The 11,343-nt window shown below is 55.6% G+C and overlaps 4 protein-coding genes across 4 annotated transcripts; 1 reads left to right on the forward strand and 3 right to left on the reverse strand.

The window, feature by feature from the left end:
• Nucleotides 1-1,328: 1,328 nt before the first annotated feature.
• On the forward strand, nucleotides 1,329-3,303 carry AYL99_05872 (hypothetical protein; the record flags this gene model as incomplete). The annotated part of the gene is made up of 2 exons (XM_018837384.1): nucleotides 1,329-1,350; nucleotides 1,403-3,303. The coding sequence occupies 2 exons, from the start codon at nucleotides 1,329-1,331 to the stop codon at nucleotides 3,301-3,303; spliced, it is 1,923 nt and encodes a 640-aa protein (XP_018694237.1).
• Nucleotides 3,304-3,927: 624 nt separating this feature from the next.
• On the reverse strand, nucleotides 3,928-5,448 carry AYL99_05873 (hypothetical protein; the record flags this gene model as incomplete). The annotated part of the gene is made up of 1 exon (XM_018837385.1): nucleotides 3,928-5,448. One exon carries the CDS (start codon nucleotides 5,446-5,448, stop codon nucleotides 3,928-3,930), a length of 1,521 nt encoding a protein of 506 aa, XP_018694238.1.
• Nucleotides 5,449-6,033: 585 nt separating this feature from the next.
• AYL99_05874 (hypothetical protein) lies at nucleotides 6,034-7,646 on the reverse strand (the record flags this gene model as incomplete). The annotated part of the gene is made up of 4 exons (XM_018837386.1): nucleotides 6,034-7,034; nucleotides 7,104-7,188; nucleotides 7,243-7,413; nucleotides 7,479-7,646. The coding sequence occupies 4 exons, from the start codon at nucleotides 7,644-7,646 to the stop codon at nucleotides 6,034-6,036; spliced, it is 1,425 nt and encodes a 474-aa protein (XP_018694239.1).
• Nucleotides 7,647-8,654: 1,008 nt separating this feature from the next.
• AYL99_05875 (hypothetical protein) lies at nucleotides 8,655-9,986 on the reverse strand (the record flags this gene model as incomplete). The annotated part of the gene is made up of 1 exon (XM_018837387.1): nucleotides 8,655-9,986. One exon carries the CDS (start codon nucleotides 9,984-9,986, stop codon nucleotides 8,655-8,657), a length of 1,332 nt encoding a protein of 443 aa, XP_018694240.1.
• Nucleotides 9,987-11,343: the final 1,357 nt, after the last annotated feature.

Consider the following 11,343-nt stretch of genomic DNA (forward strand, 5'->3'; position numbering starts at 1 on the left):
AACTCTAATGCAAAACCAATCCTGATGTCCCCATGTCCCTTATCCGCGATCATTGCGGCTCCAAACTTCGGAGGTTTCACACCGGCATTGTCCACGTAGTGCAACGAGCAACTGACGTGTGGAGGAGATATTTTCGTTACAGTAGAGGAGGGTGGATTGGGCAAGCTGATGCTTGATCAAGATTCACGAGGCACCCAGAGAGCCCGTCTGACAATAGTTGTCAGCTCCAGCTCAAGATCCGTATTCTCCGAGGGCACTTGGACTGTGGAGTTCTATGCCTGCTGCCACCAAAGAATCCTTGTTCACGAACAAATGTGTCGATCACTCGATTCTGGGGCGTCTCAAAAGGGGCACAATTGCCTATGTATATGTCCTCAGCAAAGGCTCTTGTAACGGGCATACTTGTACTCTATTATTGGGACACAATGCTCATGCCATTACCCTGTTCTGTCGATTGTCTTGCCATTCTGTCGACCTTGCTCACTGGATACCCACCCAAGTAGATGACTCTGGACGCGTATGCCACCCTTGGCCGTACGCAAAGCGGACCTTCTTTTCGGGCATATGATGGAGTGGCGTACGTGCAGGGGCGACGGTCTCAACGCTGCCAATTCAGTATTTCCGCATAGAGTGGGTAGGACCTCGGGCTCGTTGCAGATGGGGCTTGACTGGCTCTCGGTGCATCTTCGCCAAAGGTGACGGTTCGGTCTGTCACATTCATCTTATCTCCATCAAATACTAGCTTCGAAGCCCGTCCATTCCCATTTATCTTGATACCTTCGGGGCTTTCAAACATGCAAATATCACAATTTGCCATGGGATCGACTCTTCCACTGGAGAAATGCTGCGAAAGGAAAACGAGATACCTTGAATTGAGTGCATTTCCACAACTCAAGATCGGGTAAGGTGGATTCATTGGAGATTTTGTTGAAAGAGTAATGAGCTGAAAAGGTATCAATCATATCCACCTCGCATGAAAAAGTCACCTCGACCTTGCCAGTGACGCCCAGAGGAGGCTGCTGGGGAGCGACGATTGTCCCTTAGCTCTGGTATCTGCTCATAATAGTTGGTTGCGAGTCCTGCCTTGTTGTAGTCTCGTGTTGCCTTGCACGATGGATGGACAGAATATTTCTCGCCCCCCAAATCGTTCCGTCAATATGTATTGGCCTCGGAAAAGTTTCCTCTTCCACGAACGGTCTCTCTCCATGCCAAGCAAAATTTGGAGTAAAATTTTGGACGCTGCGATTGAATCCTCGAGGGTTGGTTCGAGAAACTTGTGAGGTCGACAGCTACACCGCTGGTTCATTGTCTTTGACTTCGCTGCAGTCATGGGGGACAAGAAACGCAAAGGTAAGGCTGGTTAGGGCTATCGGCAATAGTATTGTTGACTGACCACGAGTAGAGTCGTCAGGTGCGACTGACCAACCTCTGAAGAAGAGCAAGAAATCCAAGACCACCGACAAAAAAGATGCCTCCGAACCCAAGCTCAAGGACAATACCATGCCTGCTGAGGCGAGCAAGGCACCGAAGGGTCTGCCAAACGACAAACAAGAGATCCTACCATCAGACAACGTTGCCGTAACCAAATCGAAGAAGTCACGCAAACGAGCTTCCGACTTCATGATCGAGGATGAGCCACCGGTGACAGCAGATACGGTAACCAAAGCCGGAGGTGACGAACCTGCTGAAGAGCTCGCTGAGCCTGTCAAGAAAAAATCGAAGAAAAGCAAGAAAAGCAAAGCCAGTAGCAACGGAGAGACACTCACTGCGGATGGTGTCAATGGTGTGATTGAGCATACCGGGGCGGAGGATCTAGAAACCGCCACGCCGCATAAGCCAGTCTCCACCTCGATGCAGGCAGAAGCAGAGCGCACTGTCGAACATGAGCTTGAAGATGGGTTTGGTGGCTTTGCAAGCGAGGATGACCCGGAGGATGCTGCCTCCGAAGTCGAGGCGGACGACAATGCTGCTGCTCTGCTGGCCGGGTTTGACAGTGACACCGAGGACAAGCAAGATGACGAACGGGTCGATCTCGGAACGATTCCTCCTCTTCCCAAATATAAAAAGACGCAGAAGAAGTTGGAGAAGGCCAGAGCGAAAGGCAAAGACGATGGTCCTGGGACTGTCTATGTTGGACGTATCCCTCATGGCTTTTACGAGAAAGAGATGAGAGCCTACTTTTCTCAATTCGGAGACATCACCCGTCTACGCTTGTCTCGAAACAAACGCACGGGTGCGTCGAAACACTTCGCCTTCATCGAATTTGCGTCCGACGAAGTTGCAAAGATCGTGGCGGAGACTATGGACAACTATCTGATGTTTGGCCACATCCTCAAGTGCAAATACGCCGAGCCGGGCTCCTTGCACCCGGATGTTTGGAAAGGTGCAAATAAAAAGTTTCGCAAGATTCCTCATGAGAAACTCGAACGGGAGCGTCTCGCGGCGCCCAAGACTGAGAAGCAGTGGCAGAAAAAGATTGACAAGGAGCGGCGCAAACGGGACAAGAAGGCCGAGAAGTTGAAGGCCATCGGACTGGACATGCCCCCGTCAACCTTGACCGCCCCTTCCACTGTCTTGAGCCAGAGGCTAGCTGATCGTGAAGAGCCAAAGCAAATTGAGAATGGGCCCAGTGCCGCTTCCGCCGCTGTTGAAACCTCAGGTGATCTGGCTAAAGGTGAAGTTGCCGTAGAGGGAGGCAAGAAGTCTAAAAGGGACAAGAAGGAGAAGAAGGAGAAGAAAAACCAAAAAGGTAAGCAGGATGAAGTTGATATTGCCTTGAATTCCGAGGCAACGTTGGATCCCGGGGACGAAAAGGAGCCCCAAAGCACCGGCGTCGAAGACGAGGCACAGCCGCAGAGTGCTGAGACAACCACAAAGGAGATGTCCAAAGCAGAGAGGAAGGCATTAAAAAAGGCTAAGAAAGCAGCCAAAGAGAGCACTGGTGCCGCCGAGTCCAGTAAGGCCCCAGAAATGGCTGAAGAATCTGCTGATATTCCTGCCCCAGACGAGGAGGCAACCGCGAAAGAAGAGCTCTCGGCCGACTTCATCTCCTTTGGCAGATTTGACGACGGTGCGGGTAAACCGGAGGCAAGTTCAAGCCCAGCGGGCGGGAATAAATCGAAACCCTGGAAGGTCAAGAAGCCCAAGAAGGAACGCAAGAATCTTGTCAAGGCACGAGGCCCGAAATCGAACCTGGTCTCGACCAAGCCGAAACCAGACCCCAATGCCACGGGCAAAATGGGCCTTCCGCTTCTCGGCAAGGGCAAGTACGACAGGCCACGCGTCAAGCGCATAAGGAGCTGAAGAAGCAGCTGTTAGCGGAGCGCGCGGCCAGAAGCGGAAGAGGCCCTGGCGGCGCCAGTGCTCAGGGTTAGGAGCCTCTCGAACCGGTGTCATTATCAGGACGGAGCAATCAAGAGCAACAAAACAAACCATACAGTCATCAAGCCAGGCATGATGATCAGGAGGTCGGACAGAATGGTCGCTCCATCAAACACCAAGATGGACGGCCTCTGGTGACAGAGCGCGACGAAAAGCCACAGATTGAAAGGGCACATCGACAGCCTCCTGCGAAAGCGCAACACGCTTTCAAGTCCGGCAGAAGACAACCAGCGCCCCTTTCTCAATATCCTGTCGGTGTCAAGCTTGTCTTTGATGACTGATCCTTCTCCTTTCCGGGGCACATATTGATGGGGCTGCTCAGTTGACGAAGAACTCGACATTCAGATGATGCATGGAGTTTGAGGGTAGCTGTGTGTATATGAAGGGAGTGGAATGCATATCTGGCCTTGAGGCTTCACCAATGCTGTGTACTGTGGCCCTTGCAAATAGAACCAGGAGGCGAGACGCATGAACAAGACTCAGTGCATCATCTGTGGTACAGATTGAAGGCGACTTAGAGGCATACACACGTGGAATACCGACGACTTACTCTTTCTCATCCTCGTTGTCGGTGATACTCAATGCTTCCAACTCGTCCCCCACGTCGTCCAAACGCCCTTTGTCCCTCTTCATTCCCCCTCCTTCACATCCACCGTACCCATCAAAGACGGTTCCCAACATCTCACGACACACCCACCGTACGGTCCTCGTATGTAGACTCCCCGTCTCCTCCCTTCCCTTTATACCCCCCCTTTTCCCTGACTTCCCCACGTCAACACTCGACGCACCGTCCGCCAGAGCCTGGAAAATGACCAACTGGTCCTCCGCGAATTCATCTACACAGCCTCCTCCCCGCGCACACTCTCTGGCGAATGCTCGTACGACGCTGCCCACCGCCTCGTCCACCGTGCGCTGTCGGTCCGTGTCGTTCGCCATCTTCCGGCCCGGGCTGAGGTAGTCGCTCCCCAGCGGGTAGCCCGCCGAGGTGTGGGCGACCAAGAGGATGTAGAGGCGTCGCTCGTCGCTGGAGTCTGCCGAGGAGGAAGGATGTAGCTGGATGGGCGGCATGGCGGGGGATGCGAATGCCGGTATGGCCCGGAGGGATTCGAGAAGCTGTGACTGGACGAGCGAGTGCGTCTGGGGAGACCCGGCGAGGATGGTCATGGAGATGGAGGTGACGGTGGTCGTCGTTTCGGGCGATCTGAGCTGGAAAGGGGCGAGGACAAACCCGTCCCCTCTGTCGACCTCATCTTCTCTGGCTTTTTCTTTCTGGTTTCTGACCATCCCGTCCACCTCATCTCCCAAACATTGTTCCGGATGGAACACAGCTATCTCGACCTCTCCAATCTCCGCTACACCGGTCGTCCATCCACGCCTCAAGACCTGGACGTCGACTCTGGGCAGGCCGATGCGCTCAAACAACGGAAGAAGCACCTGCTGCACATATTCGCTGGAGGGGGACTTGGGGACGTTCGTCCCGCCCCTGAGACGGATGCGGAAGGCCGACGTTTCTGACCCTTCTTTGCCACGCTGACGGTGGCGGTGGAGCAGCGAGAAGACGATGTACGGGAAAATCGCCTGCCAGATCAGCCACACGCTGCCGGGGTTCTTCAGCTCGATGACTTCTATATCGTCACTGGCGTTCTCTTCCGCCTTGCTCCGTGGCACAGGCCCGTGGCCGTCTTTGGGCACACGGGCAGGCTTGAACGTGAGTTCCTGGCTGCCCATCTCGGCGCCCTCGGCGTGCGCACGGCACTCGCGCGCCAACCACGTCAGGGCGGCCAGGTGGCTTTCCTTCAGCCCGCCATCGGGCTTCTGCTTCTTTGCCGGTGCAGCATTGTTATTCGCGTCCATTCCTCCCCTGGGATGTGGACAAGGCCCCTGGCTCGCACGGCCACCCTGGTGGTTTCTTCGACCGTCGCGAGCCCGCTTCTGGAATGAATGTGCTCCCCTGCCGGCGCGGATGTTGTAGATGGACACGGGGACCTTGCAGATGGCGGAGAGCGAGAGGGCCACGCGGACGAGCTGGCCGCCCCCTTCAAGGGTCGAGCCGTCGAGGGTGAGCATCTTGTTGATTTCCAAGAAAAAAAGAGAAGTGGTGTCGACTTTAGGCTTACTGCTTGTTTGTGGGCGGTGATTGAGGGCCGGTGGCAATTAGTCGGCAGGCGAGTGCTCAGAAGGAGATCTCCTCGTCGTTGAATCTCATGCAGTGAACTGTATCAACAGCAATTTGACAGGAGGAAAAGGTGCCTTTCAAAAGCAGTTCGAATGTGAGTGTCCGCCATGCACCGCCCCCAGCCCGATGCTCAGCCTCGCACGTCTCTCCGTCTGTCCACTTCGCTATGCCGAAAACGGGATGCACCGCGTTGGCCATATGGAAGAGGAGGAGGGGTTCTAGGTTACTGGTTAGTTTCCATCTCAGAGTCATAGTAATGACTGTGTAAACACAACTACTGACTCATTTTATTTTATTACAGCATTCTCGCTGATGTCTTTTTGATTGGCGCTTGGCACGCAGCATCAATGTCTTGTGTCTTTGGGGCCATATCACTTGGTATACGGTCTACAGAGTACAACAATCCTTCTCCCACCGGAATATACAGGGGACATACATACTATACTCGTATAATGCATATGATCCCCCCTCCCCATCTAGCCGATGGTGAACACCTGGCTCGGGTCGTCACTACACGTCGTCTGGTCCAGCCTGCCCGCTGCATTTTCTACCAGACACACGGTCCCGTCGCCATTCTCGGGCTGAAGCCGCAAACTGGTCTCGCCGGCGGTGAAGGTGAAGAGCTGACTGTTGGTGACTTGTCCACTCCCATCCGCCCTGCCCCCACAACTGAACATGATCACCGTATCTCCCGCGTCCCTCCGGGGGTCGAAGTTCAAACACCCTTGCGTCAGGGTACTCACGATCAACGCCGAATTGGGCTGGTTGTTGTGCACGCCCGCGGTGATGACGTCAAAGCTCTGGTTGGGGCTGCCGTCGTCGCACGGCTGCAGCACGATCGGGATCAGGTTCTCGCGGAAGTCGCCCGCCGTGGGGTCGATGAAGAGACACTGGCCCGACGATGATTTGATCGGGACGGAGGAAAAGGCTCGCGTGGCCGTGTCGTCGCGCGGGTTGGCTTCGGCCGCTGCGGAGGGTTGGAGGACGTTGCCGGCGCGAGAGACGGAGATGACGGAGGCTGAGGCTGAGGCTGAGGCCGAGGTCGGTGGTGTTGGGCCTGATGATGCTGTACTGGCTGCAACGGTAGGTGGTGGCGGTGATGTTGTTGAAATTGTCGTCGCCGGGGTTGAGACGACCGTCACGGTGACGGTTGACGCAGGCAGCGTAATGGTTGATGCAGGTAGCGTCGAAATGATGGTCGAAACGGGTGCACAGTCAGTCGCAACGGTTGGCGATTCGACTGCCACAGCGGTGGTAACAGTAGCACTGACAGTAGTGCTAACAGAAGTGCTAACAGCACCAGCACCAGCATCATCGAAAGTGAAAGATTGCTTGGGATCAGCAGGGTTGCAGGCCGCGATGTCGATGAGTCCTCCACTAACGGTCAAACAGTCTCCAGGGGCATTCTCAGGGGTCAAGGCGAGAGGGCCGGCACTTCCATTGAAGGGAAACAGTTGGGAGTTTGTCACAGCTCCAGCTAACACACACGCACGCAGATGATCAGCAAGGTACAGGGTGATTGATGGCATAGAGGTGCAAGACTTACTGCCGTCGGCACGTCCACCGCACGAAAAGAGAAGCACCTGGTTCCCGGCAGCACGACGGGGGTCGAAATTGAAGCACGCTTGCGTCTAGGGAATTCGGATGTCAGACGAGCTGCTGCTAAACGGTCATGGAGAACGTACAAATGCGCTGACGATCAGCATACTCCCCGGTTGATTGTCATGCTTCCCGGCGGTGATGATGTCCCACTGCTGTGCAATGCTGCCGTTGCACGCCCCGACTTGAATCGGCGTCAAGTTGGCGCGGAAATCTCCAGACAGCTCGTCGACGAAGAGGCATTGTCCATCCGATGTCTGGTCGGTTGGTCAGGTCAGTAGGCTCTGGCGTTCACAGTTTCCAACCATGGAGTGCGACAAACCTTGATAGGAATCGACGAAAAGGCTCTCGTGGCCGTGTTGTCGCGCTGTTGAGCTTCCTCGAAGGAAGCCTGATCGAGCGCCGTCACCGTACGCTTCTCAGCGACGGGATGGGCAGCACATAGCCACGCGCTGCTGCCCAAGAACAACGCGTAAAGAAGGGCCACCATGGTGCTACACAAAGGGATGGTAGTATATATACAAACTGAACTGAAGTCTCGACGAAAATGTGTCTGCACCAGGCAAAGGGAAAGAACGAATGGAAGACCTGCTCAGCAGGCGTGCAACGGCGGCAGCGAGAAAAAAAGAACGGCGTCGAGAGAAAGAAACCCAGCTCGAAGAGAAATCAACGTCGAGAGCTCCTCCCGCCATCATATATATCATATTATATCATGGCATGACTTCCAACCCTGCAATCTGGCAGAATACCACCACGCCCTCCTCAGCAGCCCAGATCCCATCTGTATGCATCCTTGATGGGATCGGAGGGGGAGTAAGAAGGGAAGGGTGCAAAGAAAGCGAGATAGCTCCATCGTGTAACGATCTGGCGTTTGACGAGACGTCGTCGCGGTTAGGCGTTTCAGCGTCGATGGGGGGCCATTGCCGCTCTACGGGCCCCGGTCAGGAGCCACGCGGTGCCACAGTGTTTCGCCACCACGTTTCAAGCACGTTGTTACTCCATGCTAGACCAGATCCAAAGTCCAACAAAAGATTGAGGGTCGTTGGAGAGGGTTGCACCCATCCTGGCTTTCTTTGGGAAGTAATTATACCGTCGTGCACGGAATAGAAAGAAGAGGCGCAGAGTTACTAATGCCAGACCGGGGGGGGGGGAAGAGGTGGGTGTCTGTCTGTCTATCTGACGTTTGAGTCAATGCCCTATTGTGTGTCAGGCCACTACTCAATGGCAGCATCCCAGCTACAGGATGTACGAGGTACAGTACAGTCCATGCTGAGAGCGAGACCGCTGACAGCTTGAACACGAGCCATTGGCATCATCCACCAATCCAGCAGGGGATGGTAACCAGCCTTCTCGAAAGTGGAATGAATCTTCTATACCGAAATGAGACGTCTACATTGGAGATGAGTGGGTATCATCTAACACACAGAAGAAAGATTCGATAATATATATACATGCACAGGGTTTGCTTGGCCAGTTGCTCACCCAGCACCACCTCACCTCATGGATTCCTCCCCCCAGAGCATCCATCAACACAATCAACGCCCTCTTCCAGGGCAGGATACTCCGGCAGCTGCCACTCCCAGGTATCGCCGAACAAGCCAAACTTCTGATCGAGACGAAAGTACGCGGCAAACCTGGCGAGCAGGAGCACGACCCAGATGCCGACGCGCGACCGGGGAAAGGAGAGCCATCCGAATCCCTCGCTGCTGCCGTGCGTCGCCGTGGCGGCTGGTCGGAACTTCTTCTCGTACTGTTTCGCGGCCTGCACCACCGCCGCGGTGGGGAGCGACTTGTCGTGCGCGTACTGCGTCGCGAGCTCGCCCGCCAGGACGTAGGCGCCGAGGAGGCCGTGCGTGGAACCCAGACCGCCCGCCGTCTGGCAGTGCGCCGCGTCGCCGATCAGCACCACCCGGCCCTTCGACCACGACCCTTCCTCGGGCAGTCGCACCTCCTCGAACGGGGAGCAGTACAGGTCGTCGGCCTCGGGGGCGTGGCGGAGGGCGTCCATGAACCGGTCACACTCCCACCCCCCGCCTTGGAACACGTCCGCCCACGCTTTCTTCAGCTCGGCCAGGTCCCCCGACTTGTACGCCGCGTCGACGGCCGCGTCCTTGCCCAGCAGGAACATGTACACGCGGGTCAGCTCGGCGCAGTCCTTCCTCGTCCCGATCATACGGGCCACTCGGGGCCCTGGCAGGGGGCAGAACGTCGCCCTGTCCGAATCGGCCGGGGTGGACCGGATGCTGAAATACCCAATGTAGCCGCCGAGGGGGTGCCGCGGATCGGGAGCGTCGGGGCCCAACATGATCTTGCGCGTCTTGGAGCCCGACCCGTCGGCGCCGACGACCATATCAAAGTCCTCGGTGTGGCCGTCGTGGAACCTCACGTGCACCTTGCCGTGGGGGTCGGCCTCGTCGTCCTGCGTGAAGCTGTCGATGGTGGTGCCGAACAGGTGGCGGACGTTTGCCTGTCCCTCGGTGAGTCCGTACAGGATGCGCACCAGGTCGCCGCGCATGATCTCGTACTCGGACGTGAAGCTCTGCCGCCCGGCGCCGTCGCGGGTCGCGGGGAAGTAGGCGTGCGTGCGACCCCGGACGTCGATGATCTGGGCGCCCGGTTCGTGAACGCACGCTGCCCGCACCGCGGCCTCGATGCCCATCTTCTTCAACATGGCTTTGCCCTGGTTGCGGATGTCGACTTGCTGGCCCGATGCGCGCATGTGGGGAGCCCTCTCGATGAGCGTGATGTGTGCCCCGATCCGGGAGAGCCAGAAGGCCAGGGCTGGGCCAGCGACGCCGCCGCCGATGATGAGGACTTTCAAGGGTGCCATGGTGAGTTTCCACAGTCTTTGTGTCTTCATATATTGCCGTTGATGCTTCGCCCGGGTTCTACAAATGAATGTGGAAAGAAAGGTGGTCGTCAGGGTGTTTGTTTCTCTGCTTCACAGGATCTCCTCCCTCAATCAGAGAGACAATGGTATTCAAGTGTTTCTGCCTGCATCTTGATCTTCCCTTTTCATAGTTGTACTTTCCGTCCTCGGGGCCGAAGCTCGCCCCCGATGCTATGTCCGCGGGTTGCGAGGCCCGAGTGTGTTCTTTATACTTTGGGAGAGCACAAAACCTGTTGTTCCCGTGCAAGCTCTATCTATTGCTTTGCTCTGCCATTGCGGTGAGAAGATCTTCTGCTTGGCTCGAGCAAATACGTGCGTAACGCACGAGTCAAAAAACTGGATTATCATACATACACAATTCTGACTCACGTCCCCAAGCGGCCATCCCCACAATCTACCTCGTACTCGTATTTAACAGCCTCATTCCCTGACGGAGAGGTATTCTGACCCGAGGGGAGGCCAAAAAAGAATACATCACTCAGATACACAAGGCGGATTAATTGGCGCCATACCTACTGCTAGGGCTTCTCCCGACACTTCCTTGTTTGAAACAACTTCTCTCTTCTACTGAATGTACTCGTTCAAGGCATCTCGGATGATGTGATGTGCTGTTGATTTCTTCTCGAGGTCACACAAGTCTAAGTTGGGCACCCCAATTACACATTGCCTGGCAACCACTTCAGCACATTTTAGCCGTCTTCCATCCTAAGGAGCCAGCTCCACGTTCGACTCGACAGCCCAGTCCTTCACAACATTGAGCACAAGTAAGTATCAAATACAAATCGCGGGCCCCCGATCCAACCCTGCCTTTCACCTGGTGATGGTCAAGGACGAGGTACAGTCAGTCTTCACGGCACAACGCATGACCAGCAGGGATGACCGGGGTCTGAAACCGTAGCACACAAACACCCCCTCCCCGTTCCCTGCGGCCAGCATTTTCGAGAAGCTAAGAAAAATAACACCTCGCCTGCTGAAGAGACGAAGATGGGCTTCCCTGATATCGTCCGAGTCGTAACCGGGAATCCGGACGGTAGGATGATATGTACTGACAGTACCGAGTACTCCTTACAAAGTGCTTTCTTTACAAAGTACTTTGTAAGGGGCTCGGGTAAATTGGGCGCGTCCCAAGGACAACCATTCCATCAGTCCTGCGGCGATCTTAATTTCCTCAGGAACGGATCGTTTGTCAATGCCATGTTGTTACATCCATGCAGAGAATGAGGTAAGCCAGCCAGCCATCCAGCCAGCCATCCAGCCAGCCAGCTCGATCGATGAGAATTTCCACAGTCACATGCGA

The sequence above is a fragment of the Fonsecaea erecta genome (assembly GCF_001651985.1).
Source record: "Fonsecaea erecta strain CBS 125763 chromosome Unknown Scaff4, whole genome shotgun sequence".
NCBI classification, from domain to species: domain Eukaryota; kingdom Fungi; phylum Ascomycota; class Eurotiomycetes; order Chaetothyriales; family Herpotrichiellaceae; genus Fonsecaea; species Fonsecaea erecta.